The following is a 24,777-nucleotide window of genomic DNA, read 5'->3' as shown; positions in this document are numbered from 1 at the left end:
ATCTGTAAATTTCACTGAATAATGTGGATATTTTAACGATCTTAACTCTTGCAACCCACAAATATGGGACCTCATTCTGTTTGTACGTGTGTGTGTGCTTCAATTTCTTTTATCAGTGTTTTATAATTGTCATTGTAGAGGTGTTTCTCATCCTTGGTTAAATTTACTCCATGATGCTTTCTTTAAAAAATTGATATGCATGATTGTTTTTATGATTTCCTTCTCAGCAAGTTCATTATTGGTATATAACAAGACTGCCAGTGGATCAGGCATTGTGGTGCAGCAGTTAAGGAACTGCTTGGGACACCCACATCCCATATTGGACTGCCTGGTTTGAATCCCAGCTTCTGTTGCAGCTTCCTAATGTGCCTGGGAAGGCAGCAGATGATAGCTCAAATACTTAGGCCCCTATCACCCATGTGGAAGACAAAGATGAAGTTCCTGGATTCTGTCTTCAGCCTGGCCTAGTCCTGGCCTAGACATGGCCATTGGGGGAGTGAACCAGCAGGTAGAAGATCTTTGTCTCTGTCTCTGCCTTTTGCTCTCTTTCTGGTAGTATGCTTTTTAAATAAAGAAATCCTTTTAAATGTTACTGATTTTTCCAGGTTGATTTAGTGTCCTCCAACTTTACTGAATTTGTTTATTATTTTTGACATTCTTTTGGTGGGGTCTTTAGATGAATTATATCATCTACCAATATGTATAATTTGACTTCCCCTTCCTATATGCCTTTTAGTTTTTTCTCTTGCCTAATGAATCTTGCCAAAACTTTCAGTATTGTTCTGAATAAAAGTACTGAGAGAGGACAGCCTTGTGTAATTCCAGATCTTAGAAGAACTGCTTTCAGCTTTTCTCCAATCGGTGCAATGTTGGCTATCAGTTTTTCACCTGTAGCCTTTATTATTGAGGTACATTCCTCATATACCTCATTTGTTCAGAGTTTTTATTATGAACTGATGTTGAATTTTACTGAATGCTCTTTCTGTATCTATCAAGATGATCAGGATTTTATCCATTACCTTGATGTGGTATATCATGTTAATTGATTGACGTTGCTGCCATCATCCTTGCATCCCTGGGATAAATCCTACTTGATCATGGTGAATGATCCTTTTGATGTGCTGCTGAAATCAACTTGTTCATATTTTGTTGAGAATTTTTGTTATCTATATTCAACACATGTTCTCCTTGTTAATGTGCATGTGGACACATCAGCTGCTGGTTCTATTTTGCATCCTCTTTATCTATTCAAAGAAGCTTCTACAATATTCCGTTGGAGACTATATACTATTAACATCCAATTGGCGAAAAACTGGGATTTGAATTGCTGTTTCTCTATGGACTTTGCGTGTCAGAAGAAAGATTTTGATAAAGAGGTACACATTTGGTTGGACTGACCAACCAATTATTTTGGGATGTGTTTCATGATAACATAAATTACTTTATGTGTTGGGGCTGGCACTGTGGCGCAGTGGGCTAATGCCCTGGCCTGAAGCACTGGCAACCCATATGGGCATTGGTTCGAGACCCAGATGCTCCACTTCCTATCCAGCTCTCGGCTATGGCCTAGGAAAGCAGTAGAAGATGGCCCAAGTCCTTGGGCCCCTGCATCTGCATGGGAGACCTGGAGGAAGGTCCCAGCACCTGGGTTTGGATCAGCACATCTCCGGCCGTTGTGGCCAACTGGGGAGTTAAACATTGGATGGAAGACCCCCCCACTCTGCATCTCCTCTCTCTGTGTAACTCTGACTTCCAAATAAATAAATAAAAATACTTTTTAAAATTTACTTTGTTGTTGTTTCTAGGCAGTTTTGGCTAAGATCATGTGTAAAAAAATTACTTTGTGTGCTAAGAAAAAAAGGAATCAAACTTACCCCTCAACATACACTCTGAGTAGAACATCAAAGAAAAAAAAGAATGCAATAGCCAAAGAAATTGAATGGCATTCGAAAACTATTTTGTTATCATTGAAAATTACATCTGACATGATGAGAAATATGTCCACAAAGATGAGCAGGATTCCAAATACTCTATAAAGAACAAAATGTAAATAATGATAATACAGATAAAGAGATTTTTGTCCTATAGTTGGGCTATGTTTAGTTCAATAATCAGATATCAGTATGTGAGTATTTAGGCTTAAACCATCAAGTAAAGGGAAGAACTATGTGGCCTCAGAATCTCAAAAAATTACTCAGTTTTCACACAATCAAAGCATTAGCTGGTGAATAAAATTCTCAGCAGCCCATTTTACAGCATGTTATCTTGTCTTCTTATAGTATGCATATCATACTGACTCCTCAAGACACAGCAGGAAAACAAAATTAGAATTGTATGTCTCTTTTAGTAAATTATTCTTCTAATTTAAGAATTTCTAAGGAATTTCTATAAATTTCTCATAAAGTTGAAACCTCATTAATCTGAAGAATACTTAATAAAAACCAAGTGAGGGCATACTCAACATCAAGGCCTTAAAAGACCACTTTGACTAGTAAGATTTTTTTTATCAGTGAGTTTTTCAACAAGTATATGATTACAAATTCATGGGTGCTTCTGGCCCAGTAATTCTCACATAAGACAGAATTCAATTCTATCAGTATTTTGAATGCTGTACTCTAAAGTGCCTCCTAAACCTTTCTCTTAAACTTCTAAACACATTCCCTATAAACTGATTATATTATATAGCCTGTGAAGATTAACTAATCATCAGAGTACTTAATAATTCCAACTCAAATGAAAATATTAATTTAAAAGGAAAGAATTATTTATATTCCATAAATTTATATGAAATCTTCTTTTATATACTTTTTGTTCAGAGTTTATGTACATTTTTGTATATTAGAGGAACTAAGTATATGTACTAAGTTCCTCTTATGTACAGAAAAGAAACTAAGTAAAATGTTTCCAAAATTAAGAATTAATTCTCATTCTGTATTGTATTTACTAAAATGCCTTACAATATTTATAATGTGTGCTTCGTTATTTTCACTTATACAGGTAGAAAAAACATTAATATATTACTGTTAGACTTAGCAGATGCTATTTCTTTGCAAGTCCTGATGTCCAGCTTAAGCCAGAATTCCAAAACAAATGAGATTACATGAAAGGGAAGCACAGAGTATATATATATACTATGTATATATATATATATGTATATATGTGTGTGTGTGTATGTTTGAAATATTTCTATTTTGTTTTCATATAATTTCCCATTTTAATAATGATATTAAATATTCATATTTAAATACATTCTTTTTAAAAGTATCACCTGAATGCAAAGGCTGATACAATTAAACGAGTAGTGTTCTTCATCTTGCTGCTGCAAAAAGGAGGAAATATACAATCAATCACAGGTTTCCTTTAAAATACATTAAGGTTTTAATTCAGAATGGCCCTTAAATCATAATTTTACAAGAAAAAATTTCAGAAGTTGTGAAACAAAGTGCTTTTTTGGCTAATAAATAAAATTTGTTTAGCTTTCTGCAACATGAGGTTTCGTGTGTGAATAAAACACTAAGCTTTGGATATTTAGTAATATTTCCCTTAGGTGTAAAGCCATGACTCTAAATGGTAATATTGAACATAAGGACATAAACTAATGCACATGGTATGGACAAGAGAGTGGTAAGGTAGAACTGTATTCTCACACCAACTCTTCCATTAATGAGCTAGGGTGTTGTGGGCAGGTCACCAGATTTGCACTAAGCCTCAGGTTCCACAGTAGTAAGAGATTTCAGGGTTGGGCAACAGGAATAAATGGTATTCTTATCCTATAATGTTCATTTGTTGCATCTAGATTCCCATGAACAAAAAATCATTAATGAGAGCTACAGTTGGTGTTGCAAATGTACTTTGGAGGTAAGGAAGTTAGGCACATATTTCCAAGGAAAAAACATCCTAAAGACTGAGTGCCTTCCATTCATCACAGGAGGGAAAACCTGGTTTCTGTAGGCTCCAGTGATGCTCCATTTTACCAGATGGCTGCAGACAAGGTAACTAATGGGGACCAATTTCCTACCCTGCTGAAACCTCCAATGCAAGACCCAAATTCCATCCCATATGGAATGAATCCCAACACAGCTCTGATAGCCTATGCCCAAAACTGGAGAATGGAGAGAACAGATACTGAGCAGAGAACTTGGGACACGGATGAATGTTGTTAGGTTAACCTGAGATATAAGAAATCTTCAATACTTTTATTATCTCCCTCATCCACCTGCACCCACCCACTTTCCACCCAGACTAAGGAGCTAAGACTTAGGTAGATGGGCAACTGATTGATTAAAAAAGTAAAATTTACCTTGAGGTAGGCATCCTCTTACTACAAGCCCTTTCTGACTCCTGCAGTACACTGGATCTCCAGGAAGCAAAGAATTGTTACAACCCTGAAATTGCTTAAGAGTGGGGCCATAGAGAACCATGCTTGACAGAAACATGGAGGCACAAAGGAGTAGCTAGGAATGACACTAGCCTCTCTATTCTTTTTCTGCATCTTTTCAAAACTATCCAGAGTAAATATACAATTCAGACTATTTTGTTCTTATCAAAGTTTAAATGCAGCTTCAAACAGTGTTGGAGGCAATGCAAATTGGATCAATCATATGGAAAACATGAAGAATATTCCTGAGGAAACTAAAAATAGATCTATGTGATCCTGACATCACACTCCTGGGAATATATGCAAGGCAAATTAAATCAGTATATGAAAGATGTAGCCGCACATCATATATATAGCGGCTCAATAATTGACAATAATAAAAACATGGAAGCAACCTAGATGACCATCAAATGGTGACAGGTAGTGAAAATGTGGTATAACTATTTTAATAAAATGTTTAGAAAAACAAAATGTGGCATGTACGCCCAATGGAATATTTCACAGCCACAACGAAGAATGCAATCCTGACCTTTGCAACAAAATGCATCGAACTGGAGATCATTAGACTATGTAAAATAAAGCAGACCATGGGGCCGGCATTGTGGCACAGAGGGTTAAAGCCCTAGCCTGAAGCTGTGGCATCCCATGTGGGCGCTGGTTCTAGTCCCGGCTGCTCCTCTTCCAATCCAGCTCTGTTATGGCCTGGGAAAGCAGTACAAGATGGCCCAAGACCTTGGGCCCATGCACCTATGTGGGAGACCCGGAAGAAGCTCCTGGCTTCTGGCTTCAGATCAGCACAGCTCTGGCCTTTGTGGCCATCTGGGGAGTGAACCAGTGGATGGAAGACCAACCTCTCTGTCTCTACCTCTCTCTGTAACTCTGTCTTTCAAATAAATAAAATGAATCTTTAAAAAAAGTAAAGCAGACAATGAAAAACAAATATCACATGTTTTACTTGCAGAAGTTAATATTATGGGAGAGTATAAAAATTGCATGGCTGGCATATCATTTGGCCATTACAATTACAATTACATTACAATTACAATTATAAATAATTGTTTCACTGATTCATACCATATACATGACAATATGTCCTTTTTTCACATTATGATTATGATCATGAGTCCTCACTTTCTCATATTAATCTGTTTTCAAGAAAAAATAGTAGAGGCTGGGCTGTGGCACAGCAGGTTAAAGCCCCGGCCTGCAGCTCCAGCATCCCATATGGGGACCAGTTCAAGTCCTGGCTACTTGACTTCCAATCAAGTTCACTGCCAATGTGCCTGGGAAAGCATCTGAATATGGCCCAAGTACTTGTGCCCCTGTATCCGTGTGGAAGACCCTGAGGAAGCTCCAGGCTCCTAGCTTAAGATCAGCTCGGCACTGGCAGATGTGACCATTTGGGGAGTAAACCAGTGAATGGAAGTCTTCTCTCTCTCTCTCTCTCTCTCTCTCTCTCTCTCTGTAACTCTTTCAAATAAATAAAACAATTTAAAAGAACAAATAATATATATGTATATAATCTCCACATATGAAGTGAATGTGGCAAAATACTAAAAATTATTAAATTTTCAAGCTGAAAAATAATAAACATAAAAGCTACCTACAGATAAAAGGAGACTTTAGAAAAATATGTCAAAGACATGCTGTATTGTCACTGATGCTGCTGACAATGAAATTATCAAATCTCCATCTCTCTGGGTATACATGTGTATGAGTGTGTGTCTATTTATATGTGTATTGGTTTACATAATCAAATATATATTTGTTTATATAGAGCTCACGTTTCATCGACGTCTTCATCAACAGATATTACTGTTGACTGACTTAATGGAGTGCTGAAGGATTAAAAATATGTATATCAGATACAACATAATTTCCTAGATTTTATCTTGGTTCAATTAGTTACAATTACTCATTAACTTAGAAACTGGTTGACTTTTAAAAAAATCAATTTAAAAAGTAAACCATAGATATGTCAAAAAGTAAAATTCACCCTGAGTTTGCAGATACCTATTTCTCTTGCCCCATCCAATTTCATGACTCTCAAGTACATTCACCATCTCAATCTCCATGAATCACATTGTCTCTATAGCCTCTCAGGTAAGGTCAAGCAGACCTGAGGTGGCAGCTCCATTTTTTGTGGGTAGGCACCAGCCTCACATGGTGGCACAGCTCTGGAGAGTGAAGGATACATCCAGGATGCATTAGCTTTATTCTTTTCTGCTGAGGGCACCTCAACTGCTGTCATTGCCACTTCCTTGGTCCATCCCGATGGCTTTCTCTGCAGTGTTGGCCTGCTCTAATAGTGTCATACAGACATTCTGATACTTTCCTAAAGGTTTGGCTGCTACAAACTCAGGGTGAAGTAAGCAGTAAGTAACAAGAGAAGTAAGTGAAGTAAACAGTAAGAGTAAGAAGAATCCTTTTTCAAACTATGCTTCTTCTTTCTATGATGATTCAAAACAAAGAGTATTACATACCGAAGCTTCCCATGAAAGGACCATTAGGAATGGCATGGAAGGAACTAAGTATTCTCATGGGTGCTCCTGACAGTGACTATCCCAAATTCCACCCCCCACCCCACACACCACAAATCATTTATGTCTTATTACCTTACACTGATGCGTTCACTTGGGGATGTTTTCAAGTCTGACTGGGCAGTACTAGAGGATTAAAAAGGTACATAGTAAGACCCCATGCAACTTGCTAAACTTGCTGCTTTACTTCAAAACGGTTTCAATAACTCTTCAGCTTACAAACTGGTTGACCCTTAAATACTTCATATACAAATCAGTTGTTTTGAATAGAATATGCCATGTTCCTTAAAAATGATTATTTCTATCATTGTGGTAAGTACTTTAGTCCTGTCAAAAATGTAATGGTTCAGTATTAAAGTGCAGTTTCTTATCACTGAATGTGACGCGATGTGTAAAAACCTTTTCTGATGGGATTTATTTGAAATTCAACTTTAGGATGCTTATTGCACCTAAAGCCCTGCTTCCTAAGACCCTCCTTCACTCCTTTAATTCATCAAGGTGATCTTGCTTCCCTTTAGACAGGGTCTAGTAGCTGGTAGCATGAGTCAGGGTTCCCTCCAATATGCTGTTATTTTTAGCTTCAGGGTACCTGCCTTACTAGGTAGCAGAGAACTGGAGGATACAGGAAACATCCAGGTTCCATTACCTCCTCCCCTTTCTGCTGAATTTATCTGATTTATCTGTTCCTTGTCCACTGCTTCCTCCCTCTTGCTCTAAATATGTCTCTCCTCTTTCCACCCAATCCAATAAGGTCTCATACAGAGGATTCTGAAGATATTCTGAGAGTTTGGCTAGTGATTGCCCAGGGTATAAATAACACAAGGAAGAGGAAACATTGATCTTGTAACATTTTTCTCTCTTATCCAATACAAACCAAAAGAAAGGTACCTACATAGGCTACAGAGAGACTAGTTAGAAACAGTGTCAAAGATGCTGTATGCCATGTATGTTTCTGACTACGAACTTCCCAAATCTTCATCTCTCTGTTTAATATGTATATATGAATGCTTGAATATATGTATAAATGTATATATTTTATGTATATATCTTGATATATTTTTATTTATATATATATATAAATATATATATCTCACACTTCACTTGTAGCTCCATCAACATGTAGTGATCCATATTCATATATTGAAGTCCTGTTGGATTTAAAAACACATTAGTCAGATACCTTATAACTTTCTAGGTTTAAATTTTGGTCTTAAAAGTTTATATATCTTGTTTATCTTTTCAAAACACCAGCTTTTATTTTTGTTGATCTTTTGTATTTTCTTTAGTTTCCATATCATTGATTTCTTTTTTTCCACTTTGTTTATTTCTGCTCTGAATCTTAATATTTCTCACCTTTTTTATTTGAGATTTTGTTTATTCTTAAGTGCTTAAGATTCATCATTAGATTATTTATTTGATATCTGTCTTTTGTAATGTAAGCACTTAAGCAGTGGTGCCAGACAATGAGAAGGTAGACACCCTACGCTTGGCTCACTTTATTAAAATCTGATACACAAAACATTGAGTTTCCTAAGTGTTTTCCTGTTACTAATGGTGATAATACACCAACAGGAAGAAGCAACCCTCCATAATCTATTTTTCTTTTATCCAGTACAATATTTGAAAGAGAAATTTACCTACAGATGTTCCAGTGTGAAGGTCTTACTCTCTATTGTCATGGTTTCTCCTGACTGTGAATTTCATGAATATCAGTCTCCACCTTTCTGTGTATGTGTGTGAGTCCACAATCAATGGATGTGTGTATGTATATATGTATAAGTTATATATCTTATCCATCCTTTTATTTAAGGAATACAAGCTTCATACATATCATAATGAAACCTTCATGAACATCGTAATTCTTTTTTTTAACAGGCAGAGTGGACAGTGAGAGAGACAGAGAGAAAGGTCTTCCTTTGCCATTGGTTCACCCTCCAATGGCTGCTGCGGCTGGTGCGCTGCAGCCAGTGCACCACGCTGATCCAAAGGCAGGAGCCAGGTGCTTATCCTGGTCTTCCATGGGGTGCAGGGCCCAAGCACTTGGGCCATCCTCCACTGCACTCCTGGGCCACAGCAGGGAGCTGGCCTGGAAGAGGGGCAACCAGGACAGAATCCGGCGCCCCGACCAGGACTAGAACCCGGTATGCCAGCGCCACTAGGTGGAGGATTAGCCTATTGAGCCACAATGCTGGCTTGAACATCACAATTCTTCCCACTGTATCCACCTGCACACCTACTCTTCCACTGCTCTTCCTCCTCTCTCTCTTATTCAACTCTTATTTTTTACTAAGATCTATTTTCAATTAACTTTATACACATATGATTAACTATTAAGTAAAGAGTACAACAAATAGTTGAAAAAACTGTTCCTCATGTAATTATCTATTAATATAACTATGTATTCATTTATTTCTCACATTTCATTGATAACTCCACCAAAGGATGCTGCTGCATGTGAAGGAGAGCTATAGAATTTAAAAATACATGACTGATTGACATTTAGTTCACATCTAAATAACTTACTTGAAAGGTTGTTATCTGTTATCCATACAAATCAAGCTGTCTATGTTTTAATGAATATGTTCCTTCTGTGAAAAACTTTAATGACTCAGGATCTAAGCTAAAGGATTGGTGTTGTGGCATTGCTGGTTAAATCTCCACTTCTGACATCAGTATTCCAAATGGGTATTGGTTCAAGACCCTGCTGCTCCACTTTTGATCCAGCTTCCTGATAATGTACCTAGGAAAGCAGTGGCGATGGCCCAAGTACTTGGGCACTGCCTCCACAAGGGAGACCTGAGAGAAGATCCAGGCCCCTAGCTTCAGCCTGGTGCAGCTCTGGCTTTCTAGCCATTTGAGGAGTGAACTAGCAGATGGAAGATCTTTCCCTCCCTCTGTCCCTCCTGCTCTCTCTGTAACACTGCCTTTCAAATATATGAAAAATCTGAAAAAAAAAAGATTTAAACTTAGTCATTTACTGTTGAACCTACACACAATATGAAAGCACTTTCTGGTTTAATTTATTGCTAACTAAATTGCAGTTTCTAGGTACAAATACCTTTTACCCCATCTAATTTTCTTATTCTCATGTCTCTCCATCAACTCTCTATTTTCACCCATCTCTGTCCACCCTTCTGTATCTTCTTTATTCCTATTGCAGGAACTGTAGGCCTGAGGCAGAGGCTGTATCCAATGTGATGGAAGGTTTGGGTTTGAGGCAACAGCTTCACATAATGGCAGAATTCCCGAGGGTGAGGAACACAGACTGGGTCTCTTAGCTCCACTCTTCTGTGTTGAGTGCTCCCATTATCTCTTCCTTTTGCTATCTCCTCCTGGCTTCAGTGGGATTCTTTCCTCCCATGGCCCGGTAGAGACTCTAATAGAGTCTCATGCACAGGAAACCTAAGTTGTCAAAGCACTTGCTGTCTCCTAATTAAGGATGGCAAACACCAAGAGAAAGAAGCATCCTATGTGCTATTTCCTTTTATCAAAAATAATCTCAAAAACATGGTAATATACCTACAGATGCTATAGTGAGGTACTGTGTTTTAAGGTCTAGAAATAAGGCCATACATCTACAGCCGGAAGATTTTTGACAACATGAGCAGACCAGACATTAATGAAAGGACAGTCTCTCAAAAGATGATGCTGAGAAAACTGAATATGCACATGCAGAAGACTCAATCTTTCTCAATTTACAAAAATTAATTCAAAATTGATTGAAAATTTAAGTGTAAGACCTAAAACTATGAAACTATCAAAAGAAAACAGGAGAAACCTTTCTTGATATTTTGGACATGATGGAAAGCACAAGCAAGGAAAGCAAAAATAGACAAATGGGATTATGTTGAACTTAAAAAGCTTCTGCATAGCAAAGAAAACAATTAACAGAGTGAACAGATAATCTACAGAATGGTGGAAATATTTACAAACTCTACATCTGATAATGTTAATAATGTCCAGAATATATAAGAACTCAAACACCTCAAGAGCAAAAATGCCTAGCATTTAAGCCACTGGTTAGGATACTGTCATGCCATATCACAATGCCTGATTTCAAGTTACAGCTCTGTTCTAAATCCAGCTTGCTGATGCATACCCTAGGAGGCAGAAGGTGATGGCTTAAGTAATTGAGTCCCTGGTGCTCATGTGGGAAGACCAGATGAAGTTCCTGGCTCCCAGCTTCATGCTGGCTCAACCATGGTCATAACAGGCATTTGGGGAGTAGATCAGCAAATGCGGGATCTCTCTGACTGGTTGTGTTTCACTGCCTGACTTTCCTTTAAAAAAAAAACAAAGCAAATAATCTCATTTAAAAATATACAGAAGACCTGAATGAACATTTCACAAAACATGACATGAATGACAAACTGGTATTTTGAAAAGCATTCAGCATTACTAATCATTGGGGAAATTCAAATCAAGAAAACATTGAGATACCATATCACCCTGGCTGGAATGTTTATTATTCAAAAGGCGAAAGTTAACAGGTGCTGGCAAGGATGTGGAGAAAAGTGATCCCATAAACACTCTATGTGGGAATGTAAATCAATATAGCCATTATGAAAAGCATTTTGTAGGTTTCTGAAAACATTAAAAATAGAACTACCATAGGATCAGCAATCCCATGACTACTTTTATACTGAAGGAAATTGAAATCATTATGTTGAGATTTTCACATTCTTATGTTTATTGTAAGACAAGAGCCAAGATACAGAATCAAACTAAATATCTATCAATAGTGAATAAAGGAAATTTGGTGTATATGTACACAAAGGGCTGCTATTCAACAATTAAAAAGATAAATCTTGTCATTGTGACAACATTCATGGAACTGGAAAATATATTAAATGAAAAAGCCAGGCCAGAAAGACAAATACAGAATAACCTCATTAATACATAGAACCTAAAGAAGCCTAGTTCATAGAGGTAAAGTATAGAGTAATGGCTAGCAGTTGGGAATGGGGAAGAGGATTTCAGCAAGTTAAAAGTTAAAATCATGGGGGGCGGAGCCAAGATGGCAGAATAGTGAGGGCGTGCACCGATAGTCCGGGAAAATTTAGTTTAATAAAAGCAGAGTTACGGTAGCCTCAGAAAAAGGATCAGGAAAAAATTGCAGAGGAAACTCTTCCGGAGCTATTCGCTGTGACCCAAAGGACCTACTGGGAGAGCAGGGTCACCCACCACGCGGAAGCCGAACCGCAGGAGCCCCAGAGTCTGAGCGCCAGTGCGGGAAGGGGAGTCTATGTGACAAAGACACCAGCAGGGAGAGGAGGGACGCTAAGGGCTCCGAGTCCACACATCGGCACTGGAAGCGGAGGTGAGCTCAGTAACCAGAGACATTGGTGGGGAAACAGCAGACAGAATTTTAGAGGGACGCGGGTTTTGAAGCGGGAAAGTCCAACAGACTACAGGAGAGAAGGAAAAATAAATAAATAAATAAATAAATAAATAAATAAATAAATAAATGGTGGGGGCATACTGGTACAGACAAGTTCCACTCTCCACCAACCTTGCAAAGGTGAGCAAGAGACAAAGAGCTGGGATATACATAATAAAAGGGGAGAGTTAAGCCTACAATTCAGTAGCCTAGGCAACCCAGTGGGAGTCTGCAGTAGAAATGGAGCCTGCACAGACTCTTTGGATAGAAGCCAGCGGAACCTAAATACCATCCATTCTGCTCAGCCTTGCAGTATTACTTACCTCCTGAACAAAAAATAAAATAAAATAAAATAAAATAAAATAAAATAAAATAAAATAAATGAATAAATAGAGATTTACCACGCATAACCTGAGGGTGTCACCTTTGCACACCTGTAACCCTGAAGAACCAAGCAGAGCTCTCAGGCCACACCCATCTCAAGCCTCCAAGGCTCCTCCAACAGCAGGCAGTCCACGTAACACGGACATAGTATAAAAAAAAAAAAAACCTCACAGTGAGGGAAACAGAATTAACCATGCCAAGCAATAAACATAGAAATCGAGGGAACAAGATGAACGATGACATTATGATGCCTCCAAATAAACAAAACACCCCAAGCCAAGATTATGAAGATGATGAGATAGAAGAAATGCAAGATACGGATTTCAAAAAATTTTTGATAAGCACATTTAGAAGTTTTCAAAAGCAAATCCTTAATGGCTGGCGCCGTGGCTCAATAGGCTAATCCTCCACCTTGCGGCGCCGGCACACCGGGTTCTAGTCCCGGTCGGGGCGCCGGATTCTGTCCCGGTTGCCCCTCTTCCAGGCCAGCTCTCTGCTATGGCCAGGGAGTGCAGTGGAGGATGGCCCAGGTGCTTGGGCCCTGCACCCCATGGGAGACCAGGAAAAGCACCTGGATCCTGGCTCCTGCCATCGGATCAGCACGGTGCGCCGGCTGCAGCGGCGGCCATTGGAGGGTGAACCAACGGCAAAAGGAAGACCTTTCTCTCTCTCTCTCTCTCACTGTCCACTCTGCCTGCCAAAAAAAAAAAAAAAAAAAAAGCAAATCCTTGAACTACAGAAATCCTTATTGGACAAGATTGAAAATCTCTCTCGTGAAAATGAAATTTTAAGGAAGAATCAAAGTGAAACGCAGAAACTAGTAGAGCAGGAAAGTGTGATAGTGAAGAGAAACCAAAATGAAATGAAGAGCTCAATAGATCAAATGACAAACACATTAGAGAGCCTTACAAACAGAATGGGTGAAGCAGAAGAGAGAATATCGGACTTAGAAGACAGAGAACAGGAAAGGATACAGTCAAACCAAAGAAAAGAAGAGGAAATTAGAAATCTAAAAAATATTGTTGGGAATCTACAGGATACTATTAAAAAAAGAAAAACAACATTCGGGTTCTAGGATTTCCTGAAGGCATGGAGAGAGAGAAAGGATTAGAAGGCCTTTTTAGTGAGATACTAGCAGAGAACTTTCCGGGTCTGGAGAAGGACAGAGACATCCTAGTACAGGAAGCTCATAGAACCCCCAGTAAACATGACCAAAAGAGATCCTCACCACGACACATGGTAATTAAACTCACCACAGTGAAACATAAAGAAAAGATCCTAAAATGTGCAAGAGAGAAATGTCAGATTACTCTCAGAGGATCTCCAATCAGACTCACAGCAGACTTCTCATCAGAAACACTACAGGCTAGGAGGGAATGGTGAGACATAGCACAGGTGCTAAGAGAGAAAAATTGCCAGCCCAGAATATTATATCCTGCTAAGCTGTCATTTGTGAATGAAGGTGAAATAAAGACCTTTCATAGCAAACAGAAATTGAAAGACTGTGTGGCCACTCGTCCGGCCCTGCAAAAGATACTTAAAGATGTGCTACACTCAGAAACACAGAAACACGGCCATCAATATGAAAGAAGGGAAAGGAAGAAAAACCACCAGTAAAAGAGCATGGGAAGCTCAAAGCATATACTAGAAAATATCTCTGGGAAAATGGCAGGGCAAAGTCACTATGTATCAATAGTCACATTAAACGTGAATGGCCTGAACTGTCCAGTTAAAAGACAAAGACTGGCTGACTGGCTTAAGGAACAACACCCAAATATCTGTTGTCTACAAGAAACACATCTCTCTAACAAAGATGCATGCAGACTGAAAGTGAAAGGTTGGAAAAAGATATGCCATGCCAACAAAAACCAAAAAAAAGCAGTTGTAGCCATATTAATATCAGACAAAATAAACTTTAATACAAAAACTGTTAAGAGAGACAAAGAGTGACACTATATAATGATTAAGGGTTCAATTCAACAGGAAGATGTAACTATTATAAATGTATATGCACCTAATTACAGGGCACCAGTCTATTTAAAAGATATGTTAAGGGACTTAAAGGGAGACTTAGATTCCAATACAATAGTACTGGGGGACTTCAATACTCCACTCTCAGAAATAGATAGATCATCCGGACAGAAGATCAACAAGGAAACAGCAGACTTAATTGACACTATTGCCCAAATGGATCTAACAGATATCTACAGAACTTTCAATCCTACATCTAAAGACTTTACATTCTTATCAGCAGTGCATGGAACCTTCTCTAGGATTGATCACATACTAGGCCATAAAGCAAGTCTCAGCAAATTTAAAAGAATTAGAATCATACCATGCAGCTTCTCAGACCACAGTGGAATGAAGCTGGAAATTAGCAACTCAGGAAACCTCAGAAAGTATGCAAACACATGGAGACTGAACAACATGCTCCTGAATGAACACTGGGTCATTCAAGAAATGAAAAGAGAAATCAGAAATTTTCCGGAACTAAATGGATAACAACACAACATATCAAAACTTATGGGATACAGCAAAAGCAGTACTGAGAGGCAAGTTTATAGCAATAGGGGCCTATATCAAGAAATTGGAAAGGCACCAAATAAATGAGCTTTCAGCGCATCTCAAGGACCTAGAAAAACTGCAGCAAACCAGACCCAAATCTAGTAGGAGAAGAGAAATAATTAAAATCAGAGAAGAAATTAACAGGATTGAATCCAAAAAAACATTACAAAAAATCAGCCACGCGAGAAGCTGGTTTTTTGAAAAAATAAACAAAATTGACACCCCATTGGCCCAACTTACTAAAAAAAAAGAAGAGAAAAGACTCAAATCAATAAAATCAGAGATGAAAAAGGAAACATGACAATAGACACCACAGAAATAAAAAGAATCATCAGAAATTACTACAAGGACTTGTATGCCAGCATACAGGAAAATCTATCAGAAATGGATAGATTCCTGGACACATGCAATCTACCTAAATTGAACCAGGAAGACATCGAAAACCTAAATAGACCCATAACTGAGACAGAAATTGAAACAGTAATAAAGGCCCTCCCAACAAAGAAAAGCCCAGGACCAGATGGATTCACTGCGGAATTCTACCAGACATTTAAAGAAGAACTAATCCCATTTCTTCTCAAACTATTCAGAACAATCGAAAAAGAGGGAATCCTCCCAAATTCTTTCTATGAAGCCAGCATCACCTTAATCCCTAAGCCAGAGAAAGATGCAGCACTGAAAGAAAATTATAGACCAATATCCCTGATGAACATAGACGCAAAAATCCTCAATAAAATTCTCGCCAATAGAATACAACAACACATCAGGAAAATCATCCACCCAGACCAAGTGGGATTTATTCCTCGTATGCAGGGATGGTTCAACATTCGCAAATCAATCAATGTGATTCACCACATTAACAGACTGCAGAAGAAAAACCATATGATTATCTCAATAGATGCAGAGAAAGCATTCGATAAGATTCAACACCCTTTCATGATGAAAACTCTAAGCAAATTGGGTATAGAAGGAACATTCCTCAATATAATCAAAGCAATTTATGAAAAGCCCACGGCCAGCATCCTATTGAATGGGGAAAAGTTGGAAGCATTTCCACTGAGATCTGGCACCAGACAGGGATGCCCACTCTCACCACTGCTATTTAACATAGTTCTGGAAGTTTTAGCCAGAGCCATCAGACAAGAAAAAGAAATTAAAGGAATACAAATTGAGAAGGAAGAAGTCAAACTATCCCTCTTTACAGACGATATGATTCTTTACTTAGGGGATCCAAAGAACTCTACTAAGAGACTATTGCAACTCATAGAGGAGTTTGGCAAAGTGGCAGGATATAAAATCAATGCACAAAAATCAACAGCCTTTGTATACACAAGCAATGCCATGGCTGAGAAAGAACTGCTAAGATCAATCCCATTCACAATAGCTACAAAAACAATCAAATACCTTGGAATAAACTTAACCAAGGACGTTAAAGATCTCTATGATGAGAATTACAAAATCTTAAAGAAAGAAATAGAAGAGGATACCAAGAAATGGAAAAATCTTCCATGCTCATGGATTGGAAGAATCAGCATCATCAAAATGTCCATTCTCCCAAAAGCAATTTATAGATTCAATGCAATTCCAATCAGGATACCAAAGACATTCTTCTCAGATCTAGAAAAAATGATGCTGAAATTCATATGGAGGCACAATAGACCTCGAATAGCTAAAGCAATCTTGTACAACAAAAACAAAGCCGGAGGCATCACAATACCAGATTTCAGGACATACTACAGGGCAGTTGTAATCAAAACAGCATGGTACTGGTACAGAAACAGATGGATAGACCAATGGAACAGAATAGAAACACCAGAAATCAACCCAAACATCTACAGCCAACTTATATTTGATCAAGGATCTAAAACCAATTCCTGGAGCAAGGACAGTCTATTCAATAAATGGTGCTGGGAAAACTGGATTTCCACATGCAGAATCATGAAGCAAGACCCCTACCTTACACCTTACACAAAAATCCACTCAACGTGGATTAAAGACCTAAATCTATGACCTGACACCATCAAGTTATTAGAGAACATTGGAGAAACTCTTCAAGATATTGGCACAGGCAAAGAATTTCTGGAAAAGACCCGGGAGGCACAGGCAGTCAAAGCCAAAATCAACTATTGGGATTGCATCAAATTGAGAAGTTTCTGTACTGCAAAAGAAACAGGAGAGTGAAGAGACAAATGACAGAATGGGAAAAAATATTTGCAAACTATGCAACAGATAAAGGGTTAATAACCAGAATCTACAAAGAGATCAAGAAACTCCACAAAAACAAAACCAACAACCCACTTAAGAAATGGGCCAAAGACCTCAATAGACATTTTTCAAAAGAGGAAATCCAAATGGCCAACAGGCACATGAAAAAATGTTCAAGGTCACTAGCAATCAGGGAAATGCAAATCAAAACCACAATGAGATTCCACCTCACCCCGGTTAGAATGGCTCACATATAGAAATCTACCAACAACAGATGCTGGCGAGGATGTGAGGAAAAAGGGACACTAACCCACTGTTGGTGGGAATGCAAACTGGTCAAACCACTATGGAAGTCAGTCTGGAGATTCCTCAGAAACCTGATTATAACCCTACCATTCGACCCAGCAATCCCACTCCTTGGGATTTACCCAAAGGAATTTAAATTGGCAAACAAAAAAGCGGTCTGCACCCTAATGTTTATTGCAGCACAATTCACAATAGCCAAGACCTGGAACCAACCTAAATGCCCATCAATGGTAGACTGGATAAAGAAATTATGGGATATGTACTCTTTAGAATACTATACCGCAGTAAGAAACAACGAAATCCAGTCATTTGCAACAAAATGGAGGAATCTGGAACACATCATGCTGAGTGAAATAAGCCAGTCCCAAAGGGACAAATACCATATGTCCTCCCTGATTGGTGACAACTGACTGAACACCAAAAAGGAAACCTGTTGAAGTGAAATGGACAGTATGAGAAATGGTGACTTGATCAGCATAGCCCTGTCTGTTAATGAACAACTTAATACATTATCCCTCTTAGTAGTTTTTTTGTCTACTCTACTTAATATGACTGGTTTAATTCTGTAATTAATACACAGTTATTCTTAAGTGTTGAAATTTAACTGAAATGTGATCCCTGTTAAACGTAAGAGTGGGAATAAGAGAGGGAAGAGATGTACAATTTGGGACATGCTCAGGCTGACTTGCCTCAAATGGTAGAGTTAGAAACATACCAGGGGATTCCAATTCAATCCCATCAAGGTGGCATGTGCCAATGCCATCTCACTAGTCCAAGTGATCAATTTTCAGTTCACAATTGATCATAATGAAAGGACTAAGAGTCAAAGGGATCACATAAACAAGTCTAGTACCTGCTAATACTAACCGATAGAATAAATAAAGGGGAGAGTGATCCAACATGGGAAGTGAGATACTCAGCAGACTCATAGAATCGCAGATGTCCTAAACAGCACTCTGGCCTCAGAATCAGCCCTAAAGGCATTCGGATCTGGCTGAAAAACCCATGACAGTATTTCAGGCATGGAAAGCCAAGACACTCTGGCAAAAAAAAAAAAAATAAAATAAAATAAAATAACTAAACGAAAGATCTCTGTGAGTGAGATCCCAGTGGAAAGAACAGGTCTTCAAAGATGGAGGTATCTTTCTCTGAAGGGAGGAGAGAACCTCCACTTTGACTATGACCTTGTCTAAACAAGATAAGAGTCGGAGAACTCAAGGGGCTTCCATAGCCTTGGAAACTCATGACTGGAGCATGGGGAGATTACTGATGCCATAAACAGGAGTGTCAATTTGTAAAGTCAACAACAAAGGGTCACTGTGCACTCGCTCCTCATGTAGGATCTCTGTCCTTAGCGTGCTGTACATTGAGACTTAATGCTATAACGAGTACTCAAACAGTATATTTCACTTTGTGTTTCTATGGGGGTGCAAACTGTTGAAAGCTTTACTTAATGTATACTAAACTGATCTTCTGTAAAAAAAAAAAAAAAAAAAGAAGAAGAAGAAATTATCAATTCCCAACTTGACTCTCACTGGGATTAAACATGACAATAGGTCTGATCTGATTTCATCATCATTTAAAAAATCATCTATTATTTTTCACTTTATGTTTCTGTGTGGGAGCAAACTGTTGAAATCTTTACTTAATGTATGTTAAACTGATCTTCTGTAGATAAAGAGAATCAAAAATGAATCTTGATGTGAATGGAAGGGGAGAGGGAGTGGGAGAGGGGAGGGTTGTGGGTGGGAGGGATGTTATGAGGGGGAAGCCATTGTTATCCATAAGCTGTACTTTGGAAATTTATATTCATTAAATAAAAGTTAAAAAAAAGTTAAAATCAGAGGGTGTGGTATTATGGCACAGTGAAGTTAAGCTGCTGCTTGTGACACCCACATGCCATATTGGAGCACGGTTGAGTCCAAGCTGCTTGACTTCTAATCCAGCTTCCTGCTAATATGCCTAGGAAAGCAATGGAAGATGGCCAAAATGTTTGGGCTCCTGCCACCTATGTAGGAGAGAAGGGTTTCCTGGTTTTTCACTTCAACCTAGCCCAGACCAGGCTTTTGTGGACATTTGGGGAGTGAACATGGATGGAAGATTTTCTTTCTCTCTCAAGCTCTTTAAAATGAATAAATCATTTTTAAAGTTACAATTATCAAGAATAAGTTTTAATATTCTATTGCAAGTAGGGTTATTACTGTTATTGGTAATATACCATATATTTCAAGATAGTTAGAAGAGAGAACTTTAAATGTTTCAACACAAAGAAATAACGCTTATGGTAATGAATGTTATTTACTCTGATGTGCTCATTATATGGAATACATGTATTGCAATATCACATTGTACTCCATGAATCCATGCTGCGGGCCTGAGTCAAAATCATAATGAGTTTCAGAATGGGTTTGGAGCACCAGTCCCATATGGTGGCAGACTTTCTTACAGGATCGGCTGTTACTAAGAATGACAAATATACAGACTGGAAGAATCATCCCACTCACAACTCTCCTCTCATCCAGTTTAAACTAAAAAGAAAACAGAAAATTCACTACATTTTTGAAAATGAGAACATTTAAATGATACAAAAGGTTTCATCAGTTGTCAAGGATACTCCCAAGAGTAGACTTATAAATTTCAACCTTGTTTTCTTTTTCATAGTCTTACTTGTGTGTGTGTGTGTGTGTGTGTGTGTATTAAAAGAAATACCTTTGTGTATGAACATACATAGGGTACTCGTGATAGTTTTTGAGAAAATGGAATTAAAATTAGCTGCAAATTTTGGGAATGCATTCACAGTTTGTTAATAATATTCATATTCCAAAAACTTTTTAAAGATATCTCTGTGCATGAATTTCAACATAAGCTTTTATTTGAATTCCATTTTCATGAGTTCTTAGAAGTTCTGCCCTATATTTAGTTATGCATATATACGGGTTTGGTGTATATGTATACACACAAATACATCTATAACTTTTAAAATTTATAACTCACATGGTACTGGGTGCTTCCTCATAATTTTCATATGTCAATTCTTCTGTATTTGGTCTAAAGAATTAAAAAGTAAATAGTGAGATACCATGGGGTAAGATATCTTACCTTTTTGTGTCAACTAATTACATTCATTCTAAAAACTGATGTGATATATAGATATAGATATCACTATTTTTCAATCTGGCTTTTTAAAAAATTAGAAATGAAGCTCTTTGTGGTGGAAATGAATATATTAGGCTTGTGAAAGTTGTAATATATGCAGATTTAAGTACCTATTATCTTAACACCAGCTTGTAAGAGTCTTTGGAAAGGACATTTATTACAAACTCAAACTACATTTTATAGATCCACATACCATTTACTATGTCCAGAGTCCTCATTCTTATGTCCCTCTTTATTTTCACCTCTCATGGTCGTCTTCCTTGCCTATGAAACACTTCACTTGAAAGCAATGATGACATTGTTGCTGAGTTGACAGAAGCAGCAAATACATAACTTAAAAAAATAACCATGAAGGAGAAACCAGAAGAATTCCCATGACCGCTTATAATTAAAATATTTGGAGGAAGCACCTGGCTCCTGGATTCGGATCGGTGCAGCGTGCTGGCCATAACAGCCATTTGTGGGGTGAACCAATGGAAGGAAGACCTTTCTCTGTCTCTCTGTCTCTCTCTCTCTCTCACTCTCTCACTGTCTAACTCTGCCTGTCAAAAAAAAGTTAAGTAAAGGGGAATATTTTGCTAAGAGAGTACTGAGTTTTAGTACTTGGTATAGAGCTTCCAACCAATGTATTCCATCAAGGAAGATAGCAACAGCTGACCTGTCAGCAGCATTGCAGAGAGGGAGTCTGCTCAGCTGACAAGGTTGTGTTTTCCAAAACTGATGCTTAATTGTAGATGTTATCCTAATTTGTGACATGGAACTAACTCACACATCAGTCTTTGATCAAACAAAAGTACAGATTCTATAAAAACACAATCTGGCTTTTGAATTTGTTAAATCACGTGCTTTGCCACAGGAAATGGAGGCTCTTACAAGGGTTGGATCAGAATTAAAACCCCAAACCCACCCTCTGTTAACCAAGCAGGGATGGTCTGCATTACTTTACTCAACAAGAAGGAAGCAACTGTAATGAGGAGAGATTGCCTCGCCTTACTAACAATTAGCTAGTACCATCATCTAAGGAAAATGAAGCCATGTTGCATCCATGTGTTTCCATCTGCAGAAACCTCACAGGACAGTACAAATTCCTGGCACTTTTACACTCATTGAAGCAGCAAATTCCTCCTTGCCTTTAAGGGCTATGGTTGTGGCATGACCCTTGGCTAACAGGCTGTGAAAATCCAGTTTGCTGTAGCAGAGCTTTCTAACAGACATTTTAAAAAAATCGAATAACCATGTGAAATAATTCTGGCTTAAAAATAGAACATAAATTACAGAGTGGAAGGTGAAGGACAAAAAAGCCTTTTACCTTTAATTTTCCTGGAGAATTGCATAAAGATTTTTGTATAATAGTTTTGCCCTGATTACTGAAGTGGCACGTAAAACTAGAATGAATATTTTGTTTTGAAAAGGTGCTCAAGCTCTGATATTTTTGGTTTTCATAGCTGTGAAGTATTTATCATTTGCATGACTAATAGCACAGGAAAAACCTATTCATAAGCTTTACAATCAAGTGTAGAAGAGCTTTCAACTAACTGGAGTGTTTTTTTTTTTTAAACAGGCAGAGTGGATAGTGAGAGAGAGAGAGACAGAGAGAAAGGTCTTCCTTTTTTTGCCGTTGGTTTACTCTTCAATGGCACAGGAGGCAGGTGCTTCTCCTGGTCTCCCATGTGGGTGCAGAGCCCAAGTACTTGGGCCATCCTCCACTGCCCTCCCAGGCCATAGCAGAGGGCTGGCCTGGAAGAGGGGCAACCAGGACAGAATCCAGCACCCCAACCGGGACTAGAACCCGGTGTGCTGGTGCTGCAGGTGGAGGATTAGCCTATTGAGCCATGGCACTGGCCCTTACTGGAGTTTTTAAAGCTGACAAAAGATTATCTTGAGCTGGGCCGCTGGAGATAAATTTAGCCTTCAGAACTGCTATATCACTGATCCTGAGATCTATGTACCACCCCAAATTTGCTTAGTTTCACAGTCTTGTGCAAGTAACCTTTTGTCTTATGTGTGTAGCTGAGAGAAGAGTGTATGCTGTGTGTCCATGTATTTATGGTTCCTAAGAATTTGGCACAAGTTGGAAATAATTGCCTACACTGAGAATCTATACTGCAGAATATGCTGTATCAAAGACTTTTTCTTTTAAATTAGTTGAGTGTCTTTTATACATTATTGAAATTATTGGTAGCCCACCCCCTGAAGTGCTTAATAACTGGCATTAAGGTTATAGGATGGGAAAAAAGCTGGGTAGGATTTTCATAGATAAGGAAACTGAAGAAATTAAAGCCAGGCCATGGCTATCAAGAATGTTTCCATTGTGAATATTTCCAAGCTTTGGTATAATTTTTATAATCCTCATTTATGAAGCTCCTTGTGTAAAAGACAGAAAGTTTTGACCAACTTTATTGAAAATATATTTGACTATATAAAAATTGATTTGACTCAAATGCAGGGAAATCAGATTCAAGAAGTATAGTTTACGGAAATAGGAAACATTCATTAGTGAATTGGTGGGGTTTTGAAGCTTCTAACTTCCCAGAATGTTCTGGTTTCTGAGAATTCTATAATTAATAGAAATTTATGACAACTAAGATTGCATTTTGGAAGCAACTATGAAAATTTTGCAGTTTTAATTTTGGATTGCTATGCAGATGTTATAAATAGGTTAAAAATGTGAAAGACTTGGCAAAATGTAAGCTGGAAAAGATTATCTTACATTTATGGTTTTAGTTAAAAATGTTTCTATCAGATACTAAGGTGGGCTTTTACTGGACAGATGTTAATAATAACTGATTTGGCTACCTGATCAATGTTCCCATATAGCCCTACACATTTTGTGACAAGATAACAAAATTTCCAAGACCTGGAGATGGGTCCACCTGTGCTCTTATTATTGGTATTCATTTGGTATGAACAAAACTCAGTTTGAGAGAATTTGTCTGTTGAGATGTTAATACAAAGCTTAACAATGGGAAGACTGTATTTGTTGGCATAAGAAATACTGGTGTCAACAGAGGAAAATTGGTGACCTTGGGTCATTATTCTATGCCCTGATCAGACTAGCAGCTAGATAGGTGAGTTTGAATTTCTTTCTTTTTCTTTTCTTTTTTCTTTCTTTCTTTCTTTTTTTTTTTTTTGACAGGCAGAGTTAGTGAGAGATAAAGGTCTTCCTTCCATTGGTTCACCCCCCAAATGGCCACTACGGCAGGCGTGCTGCACCAATCTGAAGCAGGAGCTGGGTGCTTCCTCCTGGTCTCCCATGAGAGTGCAGGGCCCAAGCACTTGGGCCATCCTCCACTGCCTTCCCGGGTCACAGCAGAAAGCTGGACTGGAAGAGGAGCAACCGGGACAGAATCCGGCACCCCAACCGGGACGAGAACCCGGGGTACCGGCGCTGCAGGCAGAGGATTAGCCTAGTGAGTCGCAGCGCCGGCCTGAATTTCTAACATGCCTAAAAATATTATGGTTTGATCCAAAGACCCTCTTTTTCTTTAACTATCGTGATAAGGTTTTGTTTTGGTTTTTATTTTTATACAAGAGCAGCATTTATTTTAAGTTGTTTTATTTTAATATTACAACTTTTGTTTTTTTCAGCTGTGATGCCAATGGTAACTCTGCCTTTCATTTTGTTGAACTTACAAGAAAACCAGCTGGCATCTGATCGAAAGTATTATGTAAAATCTTTTCTTAAACTATCAGAGGGTGCTTCGATCATTTTTCTCCTTTGGTTTGTAGAGTTAGGACTGAAGTTTCACCTCTGATCACTATAGTTGCCATCACTTTTCTGTATTTAAAACTACTGATATTTGCTTTCCTATATGAGGAAATGTTACCTAAGGATGTCTGGCATTTTCTTTCAGGGTTTTCCA

The 24,777-nt window shown here is 38.2% G+C and overlaps 1 protein-coding gene across 1 annotated transcript in view; it reads right to left on the bottom strand.

The window, feature by feature from the left end:
• Positions 1–24,777, bottom strand: part of LOC127487250 (phosphatidylinositol 3,4,5-trisphosphate 3-phosphatase TPTE2) — a 102,544-nt gene that overhangs the window by 38,156 nt on the left and 39,611 nt on the right. The window contains exons 9-10 of the mRNA XM_070048955.2: positions 3,269–3,319; positions 1,875–2,030 (exon numbers count right to left, since the gene is read on the bottom strand). Of these exons, the coding sequence (XP_069905056.2) occupies positions 1,875–2,030; positions 3,269–3,319 (207 nt within the window). The remainder of the gene's footprint in view (positions 1–1,874; positions 2,031–3,268; positions 3,320–24,777) is intronic.

The sequence above is a fragment of the Oryctolagus cuniculus genome, chromosome 9, assembly GCF_051225735.1.
Source record: "Oryctolagus cuniculus isolate XC-2025 breed Fujian yellow rabbit chromosome 9, ASM5122573v1, whole genome shotgun sequence".
NCBI classification, from domain to species: domain Eukaryota; kingdom Metazoa; phylum Chordata; class Mammalia; order Lagomorpha; family Leporidae; genus Oryctolagus; species Oryctolagus cuniculus.
The sequence above is the reverse complement of the archived record's forward strand: the minus strand, read 5'-3'. Positions and strand labels throughout refer to the sequence as shown.